The following is a 25,993-nucleotide window of genomic DNA, read 5'->3' as shown; positions in this document are numbered from 1 at the left end:
CTTTTTTAAAATTAAAAAAGCAAGAAAATATTTGGTTATCTTGAAGTATTGCTCCACGCTATTCATCTTTAAACAAGAGACATGTTTATGGTTGCAAACGAGCCAAGCCAAGTCGAGCCGAGCCGAGCTTTGCTGAGCTTGAGCCTGACTCATTTACTTATCGAGCTCGTTTATTTAGCTCGAACTCAGCTCGGCTCGGCTCAATAAATTTTTTTTAATATTATTTATATTACTTAAATAAAAAAATATTATTTATATTATTTATTATATAATTTAAATAAAAATAAACAAATCGAGCTTGATGAGCCGAGCTCGTGCGAGCTTGATGTCACGCCCCAAAATTTAGACAATTAAATATTAAATTAGAACTAACCCCAATCAATATTCCATCATCCAAATCCTAGGGGTGAAATAAAAAAAAACTAAACGCCAACCAAATCATCCACCACAATTTCATAACTATCAAATACCTCCAACATTAAAGTAGCAACAACTAGTCCAAACAACTTAAATAAAGGCGCTGTTTGGGAAACGCAACTTCAGACTATTATAGCCTCTTTCAAAAAATTAGCCCAAAATCAATACTGTAGCACCTTTTTTCTTGATTTTCAAAAAAAAAAAAAAAAAATAGCCTGCTGCCGGGACAGTGTAGGCATCAAGGGCAAAATGCCTTTATATCAATTTTAAAAATAAAAAGTTAGGGATAAATCTGTCATTTTAAATTTAAACATCATTTCAACACACTTTTCAATACAATAACTCAACTAAAAAATCATCTCATCTTCCCAAACACAAAAACTAAAATAGTCACTAAAATAGCCAAAAAGCCAAATAGCCTACTAAAATAGCCACTTCCCAAACGAGGCCAAAGTACGGTTACAAACCATGCCAAATTATTCCAATACTAAAGCCATAAAAAAAAAATACATAAATTAGTATCAACCCTAAGCTCAAGAAAATAAAACAAGTCCAAACGACATGTCCTACAATCACAGTTATTTCTGGTCACCACCATAGTCTCAACTAATCCTACAAATGAAGCTCAGCTGCGCTCAAACAGAACGCACCCAAGTTGCCAAGAGACAAAACAGGTCAGTATACAGGTATACTGGTATGAGTACAAGATTTAACACCCATGTGTCCACCAGACACAAACAAATATTCGTTAAATTCTTATTACAGGACAAGACAAGTAGTTCCAACCGCACCGAGACGAATGAGTAGTTTCTCGAGACACGGTGGCATTTAGTTTCTTGTCCGTACACAACGAAATATAAATTTATTATAAAATAAACAAAATAGAAATAGAAATATGGTGAGTCAGCCCTGCATAAAAAGTTAGTAAGACCCACCATCCTACAAAAAAAATAAAGTTAGTATAATTTAATCATAAGTAACTTGTTGAAACAAATATAAAATTACACCGTTTCATACTTAAATAATTCGAATTGATCAAAACTCAAAGAACGAAAGTTGTACAGAATCAAATTTCCTAAAAGACAACGTGAACGAATTTAACAGAAACTGAACAGGTTAAGAGAAAAGCTTGATCTAAAAATCTAGACGGAATTCAATCGAAAAATATGAAGCTGAAAACGAACAAAAACTGCTATAAGATGATTTTTTCCGAAAAAGTTCAAAACATGAAAAGTGTGCAGAATAATGTTTTACTTCAGTTTACGTGAAACCAATAAAAATGAACTCGTTTCGTGGTTAAAACAGCCTATAAAAACCTGCATTACCAGAGTGAATCAAACCGACAATAGTTAAGGTCATCCGATTATAAGTTCTAATCGATCTTTTTAATAAAAAGCTACAACACAAAAGTTGTCCAAAATCACGAATACATGCTTCTGCTCAAATTTCATAATTTATCAAGATCGTTTACTATTTTTTTATCATGTACATAACAATACCATACACACTATACTAATAAATTCATAATTAAATTCTTTGTTCCTTAACTCCACCACTTCGGCTCTCCCCTTCCGGCCTATACATATATCCCATGTGCCTCCCGTATACCTAACACCGCTCCGAAGCCAAACTTGTATGGGGATATCGTCCCGAGTTTGACTCACACTCCCCGGATGGTTAGCATATACGTACGCGCGTAAATCAAAGCACTCGTCTACTCATGAGAACGAGGCAACAATATATATATACACAACATCTCACACATGAGAATAAACATAACAATGCCGAGCCTAAGGCATTCAAATAAATCTCATAATCCTCACCTTTTTTTTTTATACACTCTTTCTCACCATCACTCAAATAAAATAACAATCCATTGAGTCATAGTGGAGTATAAGGAATTTATCTAAGGGTTCCTAATTAATTTTAATGTCATAAAACCATATTAATTTCAGTTTCATATAATCATGAAAGTGATTACAACCATAAAACAAATCCATATAAAAATCCTAAATCTGACATAACAACTAATCAAAATAATTAAATCCAATTAATAAAAACCCTAAACCTTACATACACAACTAAACAAAATAATTAAAATCAGCCAATTATCTAAGAACCCTAAACTTTATATACACCACTAGTCAAAATAATTAAAATTAATCTATCATCTTTATGTAAACACAAAATCAAACTAATATCAAACAAATAGATAAAAACAAAAATTTAACATAAATCAAGGGAAGTGGGTTTGTACTCACAATTATTTTTGAAGATCAAAGAATTACTCAAAGAATTAATAAAGTCACCCAAAATAAAACCCTAAACCTTGCATACCCAACTAATGCAAATAATTAAAATCAATCAATCATCCAAAAACTCTAAACCTTACATACACGTCTAATCAAAATAATTAAAAATTAGTCAATCATTTAAAAATTCTAAACCTTACATATCCAACTAATTAAAATAATTACAATCAATTAATTATCCAAAATCTTAGACCTTACATATACATCTAATCAACATAATTAAAATTAATCAATCATCTAAAAATCCTAAACCTTACATATAATCTAATCAACATAATTAAAATTAATCAATCATCTAAAAATCCTAAACCTTACATACTCAATTAATTAAAATTATTACAATCAATTAATCATCTAAAACCTTAAACCTTACATATACATCTAATCAACATAATTAAAATTAATCAATCACCTAAAAAAAAATCCCAAACCTTACATACCCAACTAATTAAAACTATTACAACCAATTAATCATCTAAAAATCTTAAACCTTACATATACGTCTAATCAACATAATTAAAATTAATCAATCATCTAAAAAAAATTCCAAACCTTACATACCCAACTAATAAAAATTATTACAATCTATTAATCATCTAAAAATCCTAAACCTTACATATACGTCTAATCAACATAATTAAAATTAATCAATCATCTAAAAAAATTCCAAACCTTACATACCCAACTAATTAAAATTATTACAATCAATTAATCATCTAAAAATCTTAAACCTTACATATACGTCTAATCAACATAATTAAAATTAATCAATCATCTAAAAAATCCCAAACCTTACATACCCAACTAATTAAAATTATTATAAACAATTAATCATATAAAAATCTTAAACCTTACAAATACGTCTAATCAACATAATTAAAAACAATCAATCATCTAAAAAATCCCAAACCTTGCATACCCAACTAATTAAAATTATTACAATCAATTAATCATCTAAAAATCCTAAACCTTACATATACGTCTAATCAACATAATTAAAATTAATCAATCATCTAAAAATCATAAACTTTACATATATATCTAATCAACATAATTAAAATTAATCAATCATCTAAAAAATCATAAACCTTACATACCCAATTAATCAAAACAATTAAAATCAAACTGTCATCTTCATATCAATACAAAAATCAAATCAATATTAAATAAATACAAATTAATAAATATAACGAATCAAATATAAACAAAGAAAAGTAGATTTTGTACTCACAATTATTTTTGAAAATCAAAGAATCACTCAAAGAATTAATAAAGTCACCCAAAATAAAACCCTAAACCTTGCATACCAAACTAATGCAAATAATTAAAATCAATCAATCATACAAAAACTCTAAGCCTTACATACACGTCGAATCAAAATAATTAAAAATTAGACAGTCATCTAAAAATTCTAAACCTTACATACCCAACTAATTAAAATAATTACAATCAATCAATTATCTAAAAATCTTAAACCTTACATATACATCTAATCAACATAATTAAAATTAATTAATCATCTAAAAATCCTAAACCTTACATACCCAACTAATTAAAATTATTACAATCAATTAATCATCTAAAAATCTTAAACCTTACATATACGTCTAATCAACATAATTAAACTTAATCAATCATCTTAAAAATCCCAAACCTTACATACCCAACTAATTAAAATTATTACAATGAATTAATCATCTAAAAATTCTAAACCTTCCGTATACGTCTAATCAACATAATTAAAATTAATCAATCATCTGAAAAATCCTAAACCTTACATACTCAACTAATTAAAATTATTACAATCAATTAATCATCTAAAAATCTTAAACCTTACATATACGTCTAATCAACATAATTAAAATTAATCAATCATCTGAAAAATCCTAAACCTTACATACTCAACTAATTAAAATTATTACAATCAATTAATCATCTAAAAATCTTAAACTTTACATATACGTCTAATCAACATAATTAAAATTAATCAATCATCAAAAAAATCCCAAACCTTACCTACCCAATTAATCAAAACAATTAAAATCAACATGTCATCTTCATATCAATACAAAAATCAAATCAATATTAAATAAATACAAATAAATAAATATAACGAATCAAATATAGAAGACTAATTGAACCAATATCTAGAAGATTAATTGAACCACCAAAGTAAAACCCTAACCCCCCTTTTTTTTTTTTTTTTTTTTTTTTTTTTTTTTTTTTAAGACACACACACTCACATAGACAGCACTCTCTTTTTCTTTTCTTTTTTTGGATGATCAATCTCTCTCTCTCTCTCTCTCTCTCTCTCTCTCTCAGCCTTGCCGCCGCCCCCCAATACTTCCCTTTTCTTTCTTTTGTTTATAACCTAATAATAATATAACTAATCTCATTCTAACCCTAATAAATTATTATAATATACTATATTATATAATACACATAATTATAATATATATATATATATAAAACGCCTCTTTTTTTTTTAACAAAAATAAATATATAAATATATGAATTAATTGAATAACATAATAAATTTATTAATTACAACCTTAAATTCGTTAAATATCATTAACTAAACAACACATCAAATTCTCATGTAAACCGCACAATTAATAAAGTCAAAAAAAATAAAATAAGATAATAATAATCATAATAATAATAAATAATGACTTAACAAAATTAGGGTCACTACACTTTAGCTCGGCTCATTTACTAAACAAGCCTAATATTTGAACTCGAACTCGACTCATTTACTAAACGAGTCAAGCCGAGACGAGTCGAGTCCTTAACGAACCGAGCCGAGCCGATTCATGAACAGCTCGATTCATTTACAGTCCCAATTATATTATTTCTTCAAATGAGACAAATTGATTGTGAAACAAACTTAGACCTTATTTGACATAAACTAAAAAAATCTAAAAAATCACTATTCTATTTAAGTCACATCATCTTATTTAAGTCACATCACCTCTCTACTATATCACTTCAAACCCAACTTATATTTCACAAAAAATCAAAAAATACACTTATTTAAGACATTCAAAACCACCATTTACTGTTTTAGCCAATAATATTCAAATTAGAACATCACCTAAATTTGTCCCAAAACGCCTCGTACAAAAAAGCATCATTCACAAGATGTACGAAAAAAGTTATACAAAAAGACAAATACAAAAATTAGAAAAATGCTTAAGAACACTAAAAAGATATCACTAAAAAGAACATTAATAATGTGACAGTAGATCCCGCTCACTTTCTATGTCTTGTTTTTATTTTTTTATTATTTTTTTTGTTATTCCCAATATATTAGTGCTATTAGTGATGTATTTTTTAGTGGTCTAAATCATTGTTGTAAAAATTAAGATACTAAAACTGAACTTGTCAAGGAAACCATAACCACGAACATACATCAAGGGCATACCCAGTGCACGATGCTGCTCTCACATATATGTGGGGTCTGCAGAATGATTGATATATACAGACTTACCCCGGCAAGCAGGGAGGCTATTTTCACCACCAGGTCACAAAGGAGCAGCTTGACTGCTGCGTCAGGTCCGCCCTTTAAGAATGTATATATCAAGGTTATACAATTTTTGCTCCCCATCCCCATCTAAAGATCTCTATACATACAAGTGGGGTGTAGGATTCACAGTAGTATACATTTACTCGAGATATGCTAATCAAATTAATTAAATCCTTGTAGTTAGAAATGACTGTCCAAGTCTGCATTCATGTTCTGCACAACAAACTTCAAAATTCAAAGAAACCAACTGCCTCTGGTGGTGTACTACTACTCAACAGAAAGAACCAGCTGAATATGGAAAAATAGCTAGTAATGCTCGACCCACCGGAACTTCTTTTCGACAATGCCGAATTCAGTTTGGAATGGGTAATCTTGTTACGAGATGGGTTTGGACTCAAAGAACCTCGCGACAGCCTGATAGAGATTCTCTTCTTTAAAAGGCTTTGACACATAACCATCCATCCCACATTTCAGGCATTTGTCATATGTGGCCTGAATCACATCTGCCGTCATGGCTAATATTGGCAAGTGCCACTCAGCCTTTCTTCCTTCAATGGTGGATCCTTCATTCATCTGCTTCTCTTTAGCCTTGCTCTCCATATTCCGAATACGACGTGTTGCCTCAAAACTGAAAAAAGAAAAAGAAAAAATAAAAAAAGACAAAGAAGATTGGGTTAAATGATCAAATTTTGCACTTTTACACAAGTCATGTCTCATGGTAAGCTTTTTAGGAATTGTAAAGGATGTTCGGACATTAATTGAAAATCCAGTCATACTTTTCCTTAAAACTCAAGTATTAAAAAGAAAAAAACGGAAGTCTTATAACCAACACAAATAGGGCAACTTTAAACAATGTGAGAAACATTCCGACACATCCTCATGGACCACAATATACCATAACCGAACAAACGGCACACCAATCAGAGACCCAACCAAGTTCTAATACCAAATTGAAAAGTTCAACCCATACTTCTTAAAAAGCAAGTATTTAGGAGAGAGAAACTGAAGCTTTATAACCAGTACAGATGAGGTAATTCCAGGCAATGTAGGATACATTCCAACAACATTCTCATAGGGTCCATTCAAATGGCATTGAAATAAACAAGATCAAATTGTTAAACAGAAACTCAACCTAGGATTTCCAAATTTGCAAAAATTGGTTAAATTTTTGCAAAGTACACTGTTCTCCGCAGCTAGAACCATCATAGTTCTTACTGTGGATAGTTTTACCATGCTGTTGCAGCAACCAAAGCTGCTTTGTTGATATGTCTAACAAAGTAATTAGCTCTGCAAATAGCTGGAAAGTTAAATCAATATTCATAGAAGCATTCTCTGATCATTTTAGAGAAATTAACCTTTGTGAATAAAATATAAATTTTATTATAATAAAGTTATAAAATGATGAAAGAAATTGAAGGGGAAAGTAAAAAAATAACACTAAATTAAACTCTGATGCACTTTATAGCAATGTCAATCATCCATCCATCCTCATTAAGCCATTTAACAAAAATTAAGTTTTTGGTAATACACATGGCACTCCCATATTAATTTTTTTAACTTGTCCTTGTTAATTTACACTTGACCACACCATATCAAACTTATCTATCTACTTAAATCAGAACTATCCACCATAGGCCTAACCACACTGGACCAGATCCTCTTCTCTTTTCCTTCCCTTCCCCAGGCTAGCCCCTTCTTCCCCACGTGCACCTGCTTCCCTTCTCCCACTGCCACCCATCCCCTTCCCATACCCCTCCCTCCCCTTCTCCAACCGCCACTCACCTCCTCCCATTCCCCTTCTGCCATAGCCACCAGCCCCATCTCCTTCTCTATACCCCACCGCCTCCCCTCACCAATCTTCTCATCCCCACTGTAACATATGTCTTCTCCTCCCAAATCCATTGCAGTATGGCTTGTGATGGTTCCATTTGACAATGGTGGATTTTGAGCAAATTCCATCATTTAGGCTGTCAATTTTGAAATTTTCTGTTTTTCGAAAGATTTGCCACTCCAATTACTCTTACCATAGAAGTCAGAATTTGATTCCGTCAAATCTGCCATTATCATGCAGTCTAAATTAGTAGTATTTTAGTTTATTTCAATATTTCATTTTTAGTAATTTTCCTTGTATTTCCTTATTTATGATTTGCTTGTTAAGGAATTGTCGATTCTGGTTGTTCCATACTACGTTAGGTTTGCTTTTACTTATAAATAATCATTGTAAGCCTTACGGCAGAACAATTTAGAGAATTAATACAATTTTGAGTTTTCACTTTTTTCCAACCTTGGATATTCTTTTGAGAATCAACCATTGTTGAGCTTTATTCTAGGTATTCTTTGTGGTAAATCAACCAGTCTAAAGAAGGATTTTGCTTCCGGTATTTATCTTTAAATCAACAGACTAAGATCATTACTATTTCACTTTTTTGCTACATCAGTACCTTTGTACATTTCATATGTTCTAGTTACTAGGGCTTTAGATATATTTAGTTGCGTTACTGAATTATGTAAGACGGAGGAGTATCAATATACTATGTTTGTCTTCTTCTTTCTCTCAAGTTGTTTGATTTGTCACACAAGGCCAAAACAAACTAAACCTTGTGTCCCACTCAAGTAGAGTCAGCTACATGAATTTTTTCCAACTAATTTGCTCTGTCAAGGGCTATGTGATCAGTTAAGTTAAATAAATTTATATATTTGTTTTACTAGGCCACTAATGGAAATTGGCAACGGAACGGTGGACTGTAAAAAACTGTGGACACATATATATATATATATATATGTATTCTTGAACAAGACCCTGAAAACAGTGTCAACGTCCAAACAAGAAAATCTTGAAAGCAGTCTTAGGAATCCTAACCACAAAAAAGTAAAATAAAACAAAACATGCACTTGACTCACAGGTGGTATTTAAAAAAACACATAGCAAAAACATCCACAGAAGATCCAGATTTCTGGAAAATCAAAACTATTTAGTTACAATTAATTGAAGGTCCAAGTCTTAGAAGAAGGAGGCAGATTTCAATATCTTATCATCCATTAGCTAATGTCTTGTAAACCAGAGCTTCCAAGATTTTCTTCAACTTTTATGAGTATCTAAGAAAGGATTTGTATCAACGAAATAAAGGCAGTACAATCAGAAAACCAGGAAAGGAAAAACTATGGGTATATGACTGAAGAAAATTAGGCATATTAGAGAAATTTGACAGTTTCAAGTATTTCAGTAGAAGCATAATGATTTTCAAAAAGAAAGAACAAAATGATTAATTGCATGTCAAGAATCAATATGAATAAATCTATAGTACATACCCATCCATTTCAGGCATCTGAATATCCATGAAGCAAGCATCAAAATTATGTGGCAACTCGAGCAATGCAAGAGCAGCTTTTCCACTCTCAGCACACTCCACATCAGCCCCAAATTTCTTGAGTGCACCATCAGCAACTCTACGGTTCACTCTGTTGTCATCAACCACTAAAATTTTCTTTCCAAAAAGCAAGCTCCGAAGGAAAGCAGATCCATTGACAATGTCTTTGCCTTGTTGTGTCTTCTTCCCCATTCCCATCACCTGTTGAAGGCATGCTGCCACCATACTCGCTCTCAAAGGTTTCATGATCGAAGTATCTGCAAAACCTGCTTGTTTTGCTTTGTCAAACTCTGAGACAGTAATACTGGTCGCAAGTAGGATTATCTTAGGCAACTTAGTTGTGTGGCCATTCTGTTTCCAGTCCACTAACTGTAAATTTAAGCTACCATCTTCACCAGACATCCATAAGTCCTTCTCAACTAGAATCATATCTGGTTGCCTTTCATTTCTGCCATGATCAAAAGTAGTTGAATTCAGATAATTGAATGAGATTAACAGATTGTAGATCTAAATTTTCTCAAACATTGCTCTTTTAGTGATTCAGAGAGAGAGATCCTTTTAGGCAAACTTCTAGAAAACATAGAAAATCCAAAACAAATGGTAAAGAAAGGTGGTGTTTGGGAAGTATTTTACCTAGGTTTTTTCTCATTTTTTCCACTAAAAGACAAAAATTTTGCAAAATAAAAAAAAACACATCCAAACAAAATATCACATTCAACCCCATAATCATTTCACTTTGTCTCTCACAAACATCACATCCAACCACAAAAAAACCCAACTATCTTCCCAAACACAAAAAAAAATTTCTTCAATAATATCTTACATCTAAAAAAATCTACATAAAAACTCACTTTCCAAACACCATCAAAGTGTTTATGCTACATTTAAGTGTTTCGAGTAGTTACGTTTTTAGAATCCTGGGCTAATAAACCATTAATTGGTGACAAGGTTTGGTGTAGGCCACATCAAAAAGGAATGACGAAAAAAAAAAGTTGTCTCTGTTGGGCACAGAGCCATAGACATAAAGTTAATTTAAATTAATTCAAATTGGAAATTTTCAAATTCCTCATGAATAACAAGGATTTTTAAGTAAGCACTAAAAAAATGTAAAGAAGGCAAAACAAATACTTACTTAGGTCTCAATGAACCATTTTTACCAAACATGGCAGAAGCCATCCTGATGCTACTTACAATTTCAACCAGGATACCAAGTCTCTTTAGATGATATCTAGTAACAGCTGCTCTAACTGGTTTCTCATCAACTACAACTGCTTTCAATCCTTTAAATCCACTAGGGAGATCGTCAGGGAGAGCTTTTTTCAGATCACCAAAAGAATTTTTCTCACATCGTCTAAAGACCGCAGTGAATGAAAATGTGCTTCCAACTTGAGGACGGCTAATAAAATTTATCTGTCCACCCATCAGCTCAACCAAGCACTTACTAATACTCAACCCAATACCAGTTCCGCCGTAATTCCTAGACGTTGAACTGTCAGCCTGCATGAAGGGCGTGAAAACCTGCTCTTGGGCACATAAAGGTATGCCGATCCCTGTGTCTTCCACACATACAAGTAAAGTGACAGCCTGAGAAGTCTCCTTGGTGGGCATCCGAAATTCTTCATCAGCAATTAAACATCTAAAGACATCCCAACTGTTGCGGTCATCAGCAGCTTCATAACCACTCAACGTTTTTGACTGACAGCCACTACTGTTCAAACAAGATTCAGCTTTCGCATCCATTACTACCTTTGCATGCTCAGCTAGATGAACTTGAACAAATATATGTCCTTGCTCTGTAAACTGGTAGAAGCTAGATCTTATGAGCATAGACTATATTAAGAAGTCAGTAAGCAAGTGCAATCCGTATCATAGGGATGTATGATTTCAAAAGTTGAGAGAAATGTCAGGTTAGGAAAATAATATTTGTCTTTTTCTTTTTTCCTTGGTTTGGAAGTGTGAAGAAATGGGTTATTGACATGTGCAATTAACAAAAAAATAAATATTCTGTGACAAAGCAATTAGAGTAGCCAGGCTTTGATGCTTCACTTACTTTGACAGAGTTTCCCACAAGATTTGTTATAACCTGTCGGAACCTTCCTGGATCCCCCATAACAATATTAGGGACTTTATCAGAAATGAACACCGCCAACTTCATTCCCCAGTCGATTATGCATCATTGAGTTGGGAGTGAATATAAAATGCATGACGAATGGCACCAATCATTGATTAATCCCACAGAAAGGCATGTCGAAAGGGGCCAAGAAAAACAAAATAAGAGACAAAAACACACAGAGTCAGTTCATAAATGGTGAAATATGTGCCAGTTCACAAATGTAGGGGACAAATCAAGCAGTGACAGAGCAGAACAAATCTTTTAGGCCCCTTGAGTCAATAATTCTGGAACACGTGTAAAAATTGGTCCTGTTGCAGTCATTATAGGTTACCTCAATGCCCTTGTTCCTAGATTTCTCACAGAACAAAGAGAGAACATCATCAAGTACAGAGCGAAGGTCAAATGGCACTGCTTCCAACTCTAACTTGCCGGCTTCAATTTTTGCCCGGTCAAGCACTTCATTTATTAAAGTTATCAATGCTTTTCCACAAGCTTGAGCAGTTTGAGCATAGTCCCTCTGGGTTGAACTCAAATCCGTATCTAGAAGCAAGGCAAGCATTCCTGCAAGTGCACAAGAGACAGCTTGCTGATAAAGGACTACAAAACCATAATAAATAAATAAATAAAGAAGGGTTGTTTGACATACCAAGGACGCCATTCATGGGTGTCCTAATTTCATGCGAAACAGTGGCTAGAAACTAGGCCCAAAAAAAAAAAGGGTCAAAAGGTTATCAATGGATTTGTTTCATGACAGAAACTAAATCATGCTCTTGAAACAGGTTTGCTGTGAGACCTGGGATTTTGCAACATCAGCAGCTTCTGCTCGGACTTTCAATTCCTGCATTTCATGAAAATCATCCTCGACTTTGCCAATATGTTTTGCTGCACTATATATCATGTAACCGACTAGAAAGAAAATCACAAAGAATAAGAACGCAGTGGTGAGTGCTGTCCATGATGTGGGTGCCTTCTCAAGGTACCTGCTCAGGATTTGATACAATGAGTAACATCTTTACAATGAAAAACCTTAAAACTCTTTTCTGTTTTTTTTTTAATTGCAAGGACCAAACTCTTTTTTCTTTTTTCTTCTACAATGAAAAACCTTAAAGAGGATATTTAAGACTGCTTTTCAAATAAGAATTAGGGACTGGGTGCACTTACCTACACACCATTTGGTGGTTCCTGAATGGATCTCCAAAATCAAGTGTGCTGACACGCTTGAGGGATACATCACCATCTTGATATTGGTGTCCATACATGATTAAGGGATCTGAAGAGTTAGTAATATCAAACACATTCACCACAATTGCCTGCTTTCCAGCAAGTTGCCCAAGTAAATTCTCAACAAGTGACTCAACATCAAAGGCCCCACCAAGATATCTGCTTTCAATAAGAACATTTTAGTGACATCGCATGCAGAACGTTTCATGAAGAAGAAGGGGAGAGAAACTATTGTGATATACTTTGTACTTATAGTACTCCCGTATCATCATACCAGAAAATTGTACATAACATGCTAAACATTTGGCCAGACAATATCCCATACATATCAAAAGAAGAACATGCAACAGTCAACAAATTATGAGCATATAAAAATTGACATTGCTCAGGATGTATAAAGCACGGGTAGTAAAAAATAGTCCAATGTCGATTTAAATTGTTAAAAAACAAAAAGAAGAAGAAGAAGAAGAAGAAGAAGCAGCAGCTCGCAAAATTTAGATTAGAAGTCTAACCTTTGAAAAGAACTACTTGTACAATGAATGAATGCAAAATAGTGAAAAATAGTCCACAAAAGCCACTTAACATTGCTGAAAAAATTACTAGCACAATATGGGCTACATGTTCCCAAACACCAATGAGTTGCCCACCCATACATATATGTTGTGTTTGGATTGTGGATTTGAGTAGGAATTTTTGGAATGAAAGAAAAAATGAGGGAAAAGTAAATTTTTGTCACTTTTCCCTCATTTTTTCTTTCTCCAAAAATTTCCTCACAAATCCTTGAACCAAAAACAGCCATATGGTAACAAATATATATGTATCTATAATGTATATTCCTAATTTAATGAAGCACAAACAGGAGGGAAATGAGAGCATTACCCTGATAATTTGGTGGAGTGATGATATTTTTAGACAAGGCTCCTACATTGAATTCAAAACATATTTACAAGCCTCCTCAAATTAATATTTCATTTTTTTGTTTTGTTTTGTTTTGTTTCCAATAGAAATTCTAATTAAGCACAGTGAATCCTTAATACGTGTGCACAAAATATAAATTCTTCATACTGATTCCTTCAATGTTGCAAATTTGACTGTAAGATCATGAATACTAAAAGCCCAAATACCACAAAGGAACATTTGGGATTGAAGCATATCTAGTACTAGCAAATTAGCAACATAAACAATAAGACAGAGCATGTAAATAGAAGAAAATGTAACTAGAATTAAGCATGGCAATGTGCCATATGCTTAAATCACAACCTCTATGCAGCTGACTTAGTCAGAAGAACCAAATGGAGGTAAAAACAACCTTCTTGTTTTATAAAACAGTATTAAACACAAGATGAAGCAACAAGTCAGCAACAAAATGCCAAGTTCTGCTCTTCCCTAGGATTCCTTCAATTGGTTTTTAGTGGGTCTTCTAGCCGACCCATCAAATACCATTCTCCACAAGGGGCCTGTTTGTTACAGATTTTTATAAGATAAAAATAAATAATCAAAAAACATAAGCTAAAGGCATCCCTCTTCTAGCTTCTCAATAATTGACTTTTTTCCTTTAAAAGTTATTTTTGCCTCCTTAAACTGTACGCCTAAACTGCACCAAATATTTTGACATAAATTTCCAAAAAACAAGAAACAAAACAAAGCCAACCTTTAATAAGATGCACCAAACAAGCCTTAGATCTGCTAGCTAATGTTGAGATTGGTTCCATATGTTTTGAACACCAACTTACAACATTAGTTCCATATGTTTTAAACACCAACTTACAACAGAAAACTTTCTAATAAAAAAGACAAACACTAGCATACCCAGCAGTTGCTTGAATGCGATCTTCAACAGATGGGTTCGGAGTGAGCTTGGATTTGTAAACCGGGAATGTCAACACAACGCCGAGATGATGAGAACCCAACAACTTGAAGGGGCTTGTAAGAACTGCTTTCCCAGTAGCCCTAGCCCTTAAAATGTTTTCACGGTCCTCCTACATCAAGGTGAAGATATACACAGGTCACGATCAAATACCCAATTGATCTAGACACATAGCTATGCAAAATTCAAACAAAAAATAAACCAATTCAAAATCATATAACCATGGAATCATCAGTAAATTACCTCCCCTGACATCATATCCAGTGATTCAATGTAGGAAACTGTTTCTTGAGAGAATATCACCGGAGCATACTCGTCCCGGATAGGCGAAGGCTGCTTCTCCATTGTCCTTATAGTCCAACCATGTTGCCTCTCAAATTCTTCCCTCTCAGAATTAACCACTCTTTGTGCATAGGCCACTCCACTCAACAATGGTCGTTCAAAAGCCGTCCGGGCCGTGTACTCAGCAAAAGTTTCCTGCATTGCTCATAATGAACCTTCCAAACTCAAACAATCAATCAATCAAACATATAACACGCATTGCTCAGAATGAACCGTCCCAAATCAAACAATCAATCACAATATTTTAATGCCCAAGATTAAATTAACCCACAATAAGATAAGCAGAAACCTGATCAATTGCTAATGGGTTATTGTAAATCATCAAAGAACACAACAATGGAATACCCAAAATCAAAACCCTAATGTAAGTAGCATAAACAAAGAGAACAAACCTGATCAATTACTGATGGGTTCTTGTAATAATGAAAAGTTGAGACAAGGATTGCGAGCGCGTGGACATGGTTAACGCTGACATTGAATTGATCTTGTAACATTCTAGCTCGCTGATCACACATGCTCACAAGCACTTCCTTCCTTCTCTCCTTGTTATCAGCATCCATATTCTCATAGATTACATAGCTAACAAAGCCCATAAACAACATCCAAAGCATCAGCCAAGCTCTGTTGATGAATGAGTATTTCCTTTTTGTGCTCAATTGTTCATTCAACTTCACAACCAGCAAGTGGTGGCCTTGCCCCTTCAGACCCATCAGCACAAAACTTCCTCTGCTTCTCTCTCTCTCTCTCTCTCTTCTTCTTCTTCTGCTTCTTCCCCTATTTCCCACTTCATTTCTGAGCTAAAAAACAAAAACCCAGAATAAACAGTGCATTATTTTAGCTACAACTTTTTGACAAGTACAGTCAGTCTTTTGCAGAAGCACTTTTTTTGCAATACAAAAGATAAGTTTTACATTCAGAGACTAAACTATCATTACGGCATTTGCTTTGCGTGATCCAAGTTATCAGAATAATGAACAGTGTTACAGTGCTCTCTCTAAAAAAGCAAGCATGGCATGGCTAGTTTAGTTTCAACCTAAAAAGATGAACAAAACCCAAGTTCCAAAAACCCACCTCTCTCTCTCTCTCTCAAATTATGTCTCTCTCTCTCTCTCTCTGCAAAAGCGTGAAGTTTGGTTAACAGTCCAGACAAAAGCAGAGCACGTTCACTGTTCTATATACATAATTAAATAAAAGAAACTGTTTAAGGGCCATAATTTTTGTGGTTAAAATTGTTAAAATGACATCGTTTTTTTGTAAAATATGTCAAAATAATTGATATCATTTTAACAATTTTAAGTCATTGTGACTATAAAAATTATGACCCTCTAGCAATATTGTTAAATAAATATGCATAAACCAAGATCAAACAAGATTGTAATCAAATAGTTTAGCCTTGAATACCAGCGAAGCACAAGCCCATAGACTGTCCTCAAAAAAACAAAAAACGAAGACGACCGACCTGTTTTTGGGTACAAATTACTGCACCCCATGGGCGCTTTTGTTTTGTTTTGTTTTGTTTTGTTTTGTTGGTCTCTCTCTCTCTCTCAATCTCTGGACCCCATTGCGTCTGTGAGTGTAGTTTTTTAATTGGAAAAGATATCTTCTTTAGCTTACTTTTTAAAGCAACTGAATCGAATTTCAGGATTTGTGCAGATACGCTCGTCCCCACCCCTCACTCTCCACCCCCACCTCAACTCTCCCCCTCTCTCCCTCTCACTGCCTGCTCTTGTTTCCAAACAACAGCTCAGAGTTGGAACTGAAGATGGGTTTTATAGTAATTTTCTTCGAAAATAGGTGCATTTTTGTGAAACTGTTCCGGGATGATCTGATGGGTTAGACCATGACAGTATTGAAAAGGAAAAATAATTGATCCACCGGATTTAAATTCGTCCAAATTATTTAAATGATATAAGTCGGATGTTTGATCAGATGATTATTTGAATGACTAATATCTTCATTGTTAATTACAGTTGTCATTATTGTCAATCAGTGTGTCAATTAATTTCTGCCTAGATAATCAGTGTATATAAATTAAAGTAATTCATATAAGTTCAAATTCGTTGTAACAATGTTGCTTGAAAAAAATGAGAAAATTATAATTCAGTGGAGTTTTTACAAAATAATCATGTGTTTATGAAAAGTTTAAAATTTTAATTATTATACTTTATAAAATTTACTACAATTTTTTTTTAAGAAAATCTCTGCTTTGTTTAGTTTTAAATTATAATTTGAATGTGAAATTGTGATTCAACTATAGAGTTGTGAGTTGAGTTTTTTTTTTTTTTTTAAATTATTTGGTTATGAGTTTTGAAAAAAAAAATTTAATTTTTTCAATTTTGAATTTTGAAAAGAATTTTGACTTGTATTTTAAAATTTTTTGGATTTATTGTTATAAATATTTAAAAATATTTAAGAATTTTTTTATTTTAAATATATTTTTTTAATTTTAAATATTTTATTTATTTTTAATATTTGAAATTCAAAACACAACTTCACACTCAAATGATAACCAAACAAATAACTCAAAACTCAATTTAAAATTATTTTCAAAACTCATAACCAAATACGTAACTTAAAACTCTATTTAAAAACTCTTTCCAAAATTTATAACCAAGCTCTTTTCAAATTTTTTTAAAAATTCTATTAAAAAAATACAAAAAAATATTTTTCATTTAATAATTTTTTGAAAAAAATATTTTTTATTTTATAATTTTTTTGGAAAAAAAATTGTTTATTTTTATTTTTGAAGAAAAAATACTTTTTTATTTTTTTATGATTTTGGGTTATTTGGTACTTGTTTGGAATGTGCTATATACGTATACTTTTTGACTTTTTGACTAAAAAAGTAAAGAAAAAAAATAATAAATTATAAATACACATCCTGGGATTTGCTTAAAATACGAATTACCCCATGTGGTTTGAAAAATTACAAATACCTCCTTGTCATAATTTGTTGTTTAACATAATTAATTGAAAAAGTAAAATTTTTAATTATTCACCTATATAATAATAAAATTATCTAAATTATCAACTGAAATAAAATTTTAACATTATTAAAAACTGTTAATTAACTTGATGATTTATTAATAAAATGACCTATTTGTTATGAAATTAGAAACCTTAGAGGCCATAATGTAATTTCTAAAACCACATGGGGTAATTTATAATTTAAGTAAATCTCAAGGGGTGTGTTTGTAATTTATCTAAAAAATATATATGTTTGAGATAACTTTTGAAGTTTTTACAAAAAGATGTGCAATAAAATATTATAATAAAATCAAAATGACCATTCTACTCTTATTGACTTTTTGACTTTTAAATTTTGGCTTTTGGGTAGTTAAATTCAAAGAGCAAAATAATAATTTTGTCCTCTAAGCTTCCCCCGCAAGCCTCCCCAAATAGTATGGACTTTTTGATTTTTTTTAGTAATTTTTTGACTTTTTTAATTTATCCCAAACAAACCTTTGGCATTATTGATATAAGTGCACTTAACTAAATAAGTGTACTTATTTGGGTCACATCACCTCTCTACCTTTCTACATTTTTTTTTATAAAAAATCAAAAAGTATACTTATTTATATCATCCTACAAATAATTTGTTATGATTTAGATATATATATATACACTAGCGTATGCCCGTATCTGAAGGCACAGTGTAAAACAATACACACATATACATTCACCAATCCATTTTGTTTGATCAAAAGCAAAAACTATTTAATGTGATTAATTAAATACTCTTGCATTATCTGCAGAAACTGTTCAAAACCCATCATATTTATTTTATGATAAATATACCGCAACAAAACCATTTTATAAGCAATAATAAAGGCAACTAAAGTAAGAGGGTGGAAATACTCTATTCACTATTATAAATAATTCAAGAGGGTGTGAAGCAGTTCAGAAACCATTTTATAAGCAATAATGAAAGCAATTAAAGCAATAGGGTGGGAATACTGTATTCACCATTGTGAATAAAAAAAAATACTCTATTCATCATTGTAAATAATTTAAGAGGGTGGGAAGCAGTTCATCTGCACATTGGGATGGGAAGCAATTTACCCGCAATGGTGGAAGGTTCCAGGATTGCCAATTTCACATAAGTGAAACTCCACAACAATCATATCCATGAACCTATGAGAAGAAAGTTTAAATATTTAAACTGAAAAAAAAAAAAAAAACAACAACAGTAAAACTAAAACTAACCTACCACATTGGTTAAACCATACCTACTGATTTCAATGTGTTCGAGGGAGAGAAGTTTTTAATTCGGGTTAGTTTCTGCAACAACTGCAGTAATTTATATTAACTATCAAGTAAAACTAACCCAACACATTGAAAATACAATGGAACATTCCCAAAAACAATGGGACAAACAACCACAATTTCATAATCAAAAATGAAAAAAATACAATTGAACAAACAAACAATTGAAAATACTAATACAAACTATACGTACTAAAAAAAAAACTAAAAAAACACATTGGTTAAACCATATCTACTGTTTTGAATTGTAGCAACGGAATAAAATAAATGTATCGCCTATAATTGGTTAAACCATACCTACTGTTAACCACTTCAATAAGTAGTAGTGATATGAAGCTTTAATAAGTCATTGTATCAAGATGCAAAGCAATAACAACACAGTTAAATTCATATTTAAATATCAGATCTTTGATATATATTTTTCAGGTGGTTATATTCATAACATAGCTTATTCTTTTTTCTTTTCTTTTTTTTTTTGTCTTTTTTTCTTCGTGCATTATGAGATTGTTGATGATCTTTTATAAAAACACTGGTCAGCATCTTTGTTACATGATTTTTGGAGTTTTAAAATGGTCAAAGGTTTTAGGTGGTTAAATTCATATTCATAGCATTTTTTCTTCTTCTTCTTATTTTTTTGTTCTTTTTTTCTTCGTGCATTACAAGATTGTTGATGGCCTTTTTATAAAGACACAGGTTAGCATCTTTGTTACATGATATTTGGAGTTTTGAAATAGTCAAAGTTACGCCACAGGTTTATTATACCAGAGATAATATATCCTTTTTGCTTTGTTTTATTTTGATTGACTGGAATTTTATGGTAAGCCCTTGCTTCTGGAAATTAGCTATCTCCCTGTTTTAAAAAGGTTGATGGTTTTCTAATAAGGCAACCATCAGTCTTACATGATAGCCTGGTATGAACAAAGTATCAGAATGGGTGAATAAACTGTTGTGGGGAAAATTGATATTGCCAATTAATTTGTTTCTTTGCAATTTGGATATTGAATTTTGAATTGCATTGACATTTGTACTTTAGGAAGTAGTAATCTGTGTTCTCTTTTAAAAAGTCATTTAGCTTCTGGTATTGCATGACAAAAAATGGCATATTAACTTTGTAGATACTTTTATAGTATACATGAAAAAAAAACTAGAAACAGTTATAATTGCAGAAGATGGGAAGAAGCAGGTGATGAAGGAATTCAAGAACATGTGAGCATTGTAATAATTAGTAAATGATTTTTGTACGAGCACGAAATAAATTTCTCGTATATCCTGTTGATCAAGTCTGCGCTCCTCCGTACGTCGTCGCTTTACTCCCTAAAAACACAAACGTGAGCTAGTCAGCGGGTGTGTGCCGGATACCTCTCCGATGCCTAAGTCAGCAGAATAGACAAATAGACAAAAAGCTCTGTGTATTCGAGAATCAAAGTTGTGTTACCTCTTCCATAGGTTACGTCACGAGCTTTTATAGGTTCCGCGTGGCACAATCCTAGTAGGACTCTTACTCCTCTATGTAGAGTAGTCCTAGGAATCACACTCCTGAAAAATAATGCTTATCCTTCAATACCCTCCTCACTGCTTAAGCCAAGTGAGATAGCTCTACCCCGGTATTGTGACAAAACGGCCGAGCTAAAGCAACCATGCTAGACTGGCAGAAATGACCGAGCTCCAACTAGCTCGGTTCTCTCCTTCATTGCGTATACCTCGGTCTGGTCCGCTAAGGCCGAGCTAACCGTAGTAAACTTTGACTGGGCTAACGAGAGTAAGGTCCATAAGAAGCCCAAATACCTCAGTTCTGAATACCACGACCGAGCTACAACTATTACCATACCGATCATGGTAATCACAACCACAATTGGACCGAGCTCCAACTGCAAAGTCCTTTTACTGGGCCCTTTTACCGCAGCCCACAGCACGGCCCACTACCGAGCATTGGCCTAGCTCGGCCCTAGTGCACATAAAAACTTCCCTCTCAATTGCCCCTTAATTCCATCTGCGCAGTATGATTGGGATTACCTATTATCAGCCGAGCTAACAACTTTAGCCTCTCAACCGAGCTAAGAAGTGGCTTTTATCCGAGCTAAATTTACACCGGGCTACTAATCTGCCGGTCAAAACGTCCTTTCAGTCACTATAACTGAATCACTTTCTATTCCATGGACACGTGGCTAGCTCTCATTGGCCCAACTTAGCTGTCACCGCCGACTTCGTACCCCGCGATTTTTGAACAGTCCCGCCTTTTTCCTTTACTTTAAACAAAAAACCCTATATTTTGAACCTTCCATTTCAACTATTCATCTTCTTCTCTCTCTGCTTTCTGAGCCTCCATTTTTCTTCAATATTGTATCTGCAAAACTCGTGTTTTCTGTGGATTTGATTTCCATCTTCAGTCCTCCCACCTTGAACTGGTATGTGGCTCAAGCTCTCTTCTTTTCATTCGTATAAACTAGCAATATGTACCATTTGTGTATATGTGTTTTTTTATAATACTTTCAAATGGTTTTCTCTATAATGAGTAAGAACATTTTGAACAATAATCACTCCTACTGGATCTGTGAACACACTGAAATAAGACGTTTTAGATCCAAAATCATACCACAACCGAACTAGGATCTTGTTTGTATTAGATGCAAGGCTAGCCAGACTGTATTAAATTTTCGCAATATCGCGCTAGAAAGCCTCAACCAATGATCAGGCTACCACTTGGCTCCGAACCAGCTCCCTTACTTAACCAAAAACTGAACTAAGTACGTTGCACCCTAAGCTTCAATCGGGATACAAACTTCTCGCTCCACTGAACCGAGCTAACGTCCTTCGTTCCAACTGAGTTAAGGACGGATAGTATCTTTTACAGCCGAGCTAGGACTCCGCTTATTTTGCCTTTGTTACTTTCAGCATGGTCCAACAATCTGTGCTTAACACCTTTCTTTTTTCACTTTGCAGACTTAGGTTGGCTAGGCACTCCATTGAACGCTCAACCGAGCTACTCAGCGTTTTCTTAATATAGGTTTTTAGTAAACTCTCCAGGGGCTATGGCCGAGTTCCTATCCACCTTAGCTTAGCCGAACTAGACACCACACCCTGGGGTAAACCTGGCTTCGTTCCCTTCATCCTCCTTTCTATCGTAGAAACCGGACTCCGATTCCCTGTACAGCCTTTTCTTTGTGAATTCCTCAGACAGACAAATCTTTGCCCAACCCAGCTTTCCACGAATTCGTATAGAATAATAAATGGCATCGCCGAGCTAAATCGCCGGCTTGGCATTAATCTCGGTTTAGCCGAGCTATTTCACCAATATTCACTTGACCAGAACGAAGATGGCTAGGTCTATTATTTAAGAATAAGAAGACGCCGAGAAAAGATAATAAAGAACACCCCAGATAAAAACGTAAACGATGATGATTTTTTCTGGGCACCTGGCAACTTCGAAGACCAGGAAGTCTAGATTCCGGGTGACCAAATAAACTGGAACAATGGCATAGCCGGTATGAATACCTCGGCCCAAATTCATGCTTTTCTTTACTTCGCTGTTCTAAAGTTTTGAACCGCACTAACCATTGTAATTTTCCTTTATGCAGATTTGAATTTTCTAAAATCGCAGTACAGTTACCCAAACCTTGACGCCCTCCACGCCGCACTAAGACATCCAAATCGAAGTTGGGCCGAGCTACTCAACTTCGATCCGACCTACAGATACAGCAGCAGGAGGAAGACCAGTGTAACGGATTTCCTCTTGGAGCCTTCGCCAGAACCAGATCCATCATTGCCTCAAATTAACCTGATCCTTTTGACTGCAAAACAAGAGATGGCCAAAAAGAGAGCAGTAAGAGCTCTTATCACCGAAACAAACAAGGCCGAGGTACCACAAGCCGGCCAGACAAACGAGGCCATGGTAGCGCTTCCCACTTCTCAACCTTCTTCATCTCGGCCCAACAAGCGTGCTCAGACTTCCACAACCGAGCCACACCTTGTCGACGAGGATGAGACCGCACTTCCTCAAACTACGCCACCGAGCCCGCAGCTTGAGCGCTCTGACCGGGCTAACTCCTCTAAGTGGGCCCCGAAATTAACATACCAGAACCGAGCCATCAGAGACTCAGATTCAGTGGTGGCAGACAAAGATCACATGCTCGCCTTTAACCTGGCTAAGAGCGTGTACTTGCCTCCTGACATAGAACACCATGACCATTTGACCGAGCTCAAGGCCATCAGGTCAGCGACGAAGTCAATGGTGTTGGTAAGTACTTCTCTTAATCGCCTTTCATCTCATACCATCTGTTTGCTCGGTTTTTACTTATATGTGCTATCTCTCCTTTCGCAGGCCATGTAGAAAAACCACATTGCGCATAAGCGCGTGTTGAAACTTCGCAAAGACGACAAAGCAAGCCATGGCCGAGGCAAATGCCAAGATGGCCGAACTGGAAAAGGCCCAACAAGAGGCAACCGAACTTCAGGCCAAAATCGCTCGTCTTACCGAGCTAGTCAAGTCGGCCGAAGCAGATAAGCAGAACGCCTTGGCCGAACGGAAAGATAAGTACCTGTGTGAGCTTGTTAAGCTCGAGAAAAAGAAAGACGCTAAGATCGCCGAGCTAAAGAAGAAAGCTGACGACGTTGAAGACGTGGGCTACAAAGAAGGTAAAGCCACATATATCCTGCAGTGCGAAGCTACTAAGGATATATTCTTCAAATGTGGGTGGAAGGTGGCTGTGACGTAGCTCGATTATGGCCCAGAGACCGAGGTCTTCCTCAACTCTCCTCCGCATTTCATACCGAGCTATATGGCGGAGTATGCAAATGCCATTCAGCAAAAGTTTCTTCAAGGTGGGGACGAAGAAGAGACCCCTGAGCCCAACAATGCCCCGGTCATCGCCCATGACCCCGTCGTTCAGTCAGCTCAAGTGGAGCCACCGGTGGAAGACTTGGTTGAAACTGTGACCGAGCTACCTGCTGAAACCGGGCTTCGAGTTGAACTTGATGCGAATCTTGACGACCTCTTTGCTTGATCTTGTATTTCCTTCTTTCTACTTTCAATGAAGTTTGTAACCGGGCTGAAGCCCCACCTTTTGTACTTTTGATTTGAATGAAATCTTCTTTTGTTCAACTGTTTATTCAGTTTACTCCATGCATTTATTTTCCAACTGTAATCTGAATAAAGTTTAACATTTTATGGCCGAGATATCTATCTCGGTTTTAACCTTGTACTCTGCTCGATCATTCCAGGCAACCACTCTTCAGCCTGGATTCTTATCTCGGCTGAAGAGTACTCAAAGTTGGTTATTCCAGCCAACCACTCTTCAGCCTAAATTCTTATCTTGGCTGAAGAGTACTCAAAGTTGGTTATTCCAGCCAACCACTCTTCAGCCTGGATTCTTATCTCGGTTGAAAAGTACTCAAAATTGGTTATTCCAGCCAACCTCTTCAGCCTAGATCCTTATCTCAGCTGAAGAGTACTTAAAGTTAGTTTTTCCAGCCAACCTCTTCAGCTCAGATCCTTACCTTGGCTGAAGAAAGCTCAAAGTTGGTTATTCCTGCCAACCTTGAGTGGAGTGTTTGGTTATTCCTGTCAAACGTCCTGCAGCCTGGATCCTTATCCTCGGCTTAGGAGAAGTGTTGGTTTTTCCAGCCAACCTCTTCAGCTCATATCCTTATCTTGGCTGAAGAAAGCTCGAAGGTGGTTTTTCCTGCCAACCTTGAGTGGAGTGTTTGGTTATTCCTGCCAAACGTCCTGCAGCCTGGATCCTTATCCTCGGCTTAGGAGAAGTGTTGGTTTTCCAGCCAACCTCTTCAACTCAGATCCTTATCTTGGCTGAAGAAAGCTCAAAGTTGGTTATTCCTGCCAACCTTGAGTGGAGTGTTTGGTTATTTCTGCCAAACGTCTTGCAGCTTGGATCTTTATCCTCGGCTTAGGAGAAGTGTTGGTTTTTCCAGCCAACCTCTTCAGCTCAGATCCTTATCTTGGCTGAAGAAAGCTCAAAGTTGGTTATTCCTGCCAACCTTGAGTGGAGTGTTTGGTTATTCCTGCTAAACGTCCTGCAGCCTAGATCCTTATTCTCGACTTAGGAGAAGTGTTGGTTTTCCAGCCAACCTCTTCAGCTCAGATCCTTATCTTGGCTAAAGAGAGTTCAAAGTTAGTTATTCCGGCCAACTCTGCTTTCAATGCCCCCAGCTCACTAAAATAACTTACAGCAGAAAACTATTATACTGAAAAGAAACTACTTGTTTTATTAAAAAAGGAAAATTTGCAAGTACTTTAAAGAAAAGCTAAAAACAAAATAGTTTGAGATTGGCAGTGTTCCATGGCCTGGGAATGGCCTTGTCGTCTCCATCCTCTAAATGTTATGCCCCTTTTTCCTTCTAATCCAACCACTTTGTATGGTCTTTCCCAATTAGGCCCTAACTTGCCATGTCCGGGTACTAAGGTGTTTCCCATCACTTTGCGCAGCACCCAATCTCCAATCTTGAATTGCCTCGGATGTACTGTCTTATTGTATTTTCTAGATAACTCTTGCTGGTATGAAGCGATGTGAACCAGCGCTCTTTCTCTTCTTTCTTCCACGAGGTCGA

General features: G+C 34.8%; 1 protein-coding gene across 1 annotated transcript; it reads right to left on the bottom strand.

Annotated features, from left to right (window-relative positions):
* Nucleotides 1–6,084: 6,084 nt before the first annotated feature.
* Nucleotides 6,085–16,476, bottom strand: LOC114280237 (histidine kinase CRE1-like). Its single transcript, XM_082870547.1, has 12 exons — nt 16,238–16,476; nt 15,559–15,963; nt 15,068–15,301; nt 14,767–14,936; nt 12,898–13,116; nt 12,530–12,716; nt 12,383–12,434; nt 12,068–12,297; nt 11,674–11,772; nt 10,756–11,423; nt 9,565–10,071; nt 6,085–6,883 (listed from the first exon to the last, which is right to left on the bottom strand). Exons 2-12 carry the CDS (start codon nt 15,874–15,876, stop codon nt 6,631–6,633), a joined length of 2,937 nt encoding a protein of 978 aa, XP_082726673.1. The 5' UTR covers nt 15,877–15,963; nt 16,238–16,476; the 3' UTR covers nt 6,085–6,630.
* Between the last annotated feature and the right edge of the window lie 9,517 nt (nt 16,477–25,993).

This window comes from Camellia sinensis, chromosome 5 (assembly GCF_055761805.1).
Source record: "Camellia sinensis isolate YWXY chromosome 5, ASM5576180v1, whole genome shotgun sequence".
Lineage (NCBI taxonomy): Eukaryota > Viridiplantae > Streptophyta > Magnoliopsida > Ericales > Theaceae > Camellia > Camellia sinensis.
This window is presented reverse-complemented; position numbering and strand designations above follow the sequence as displayed.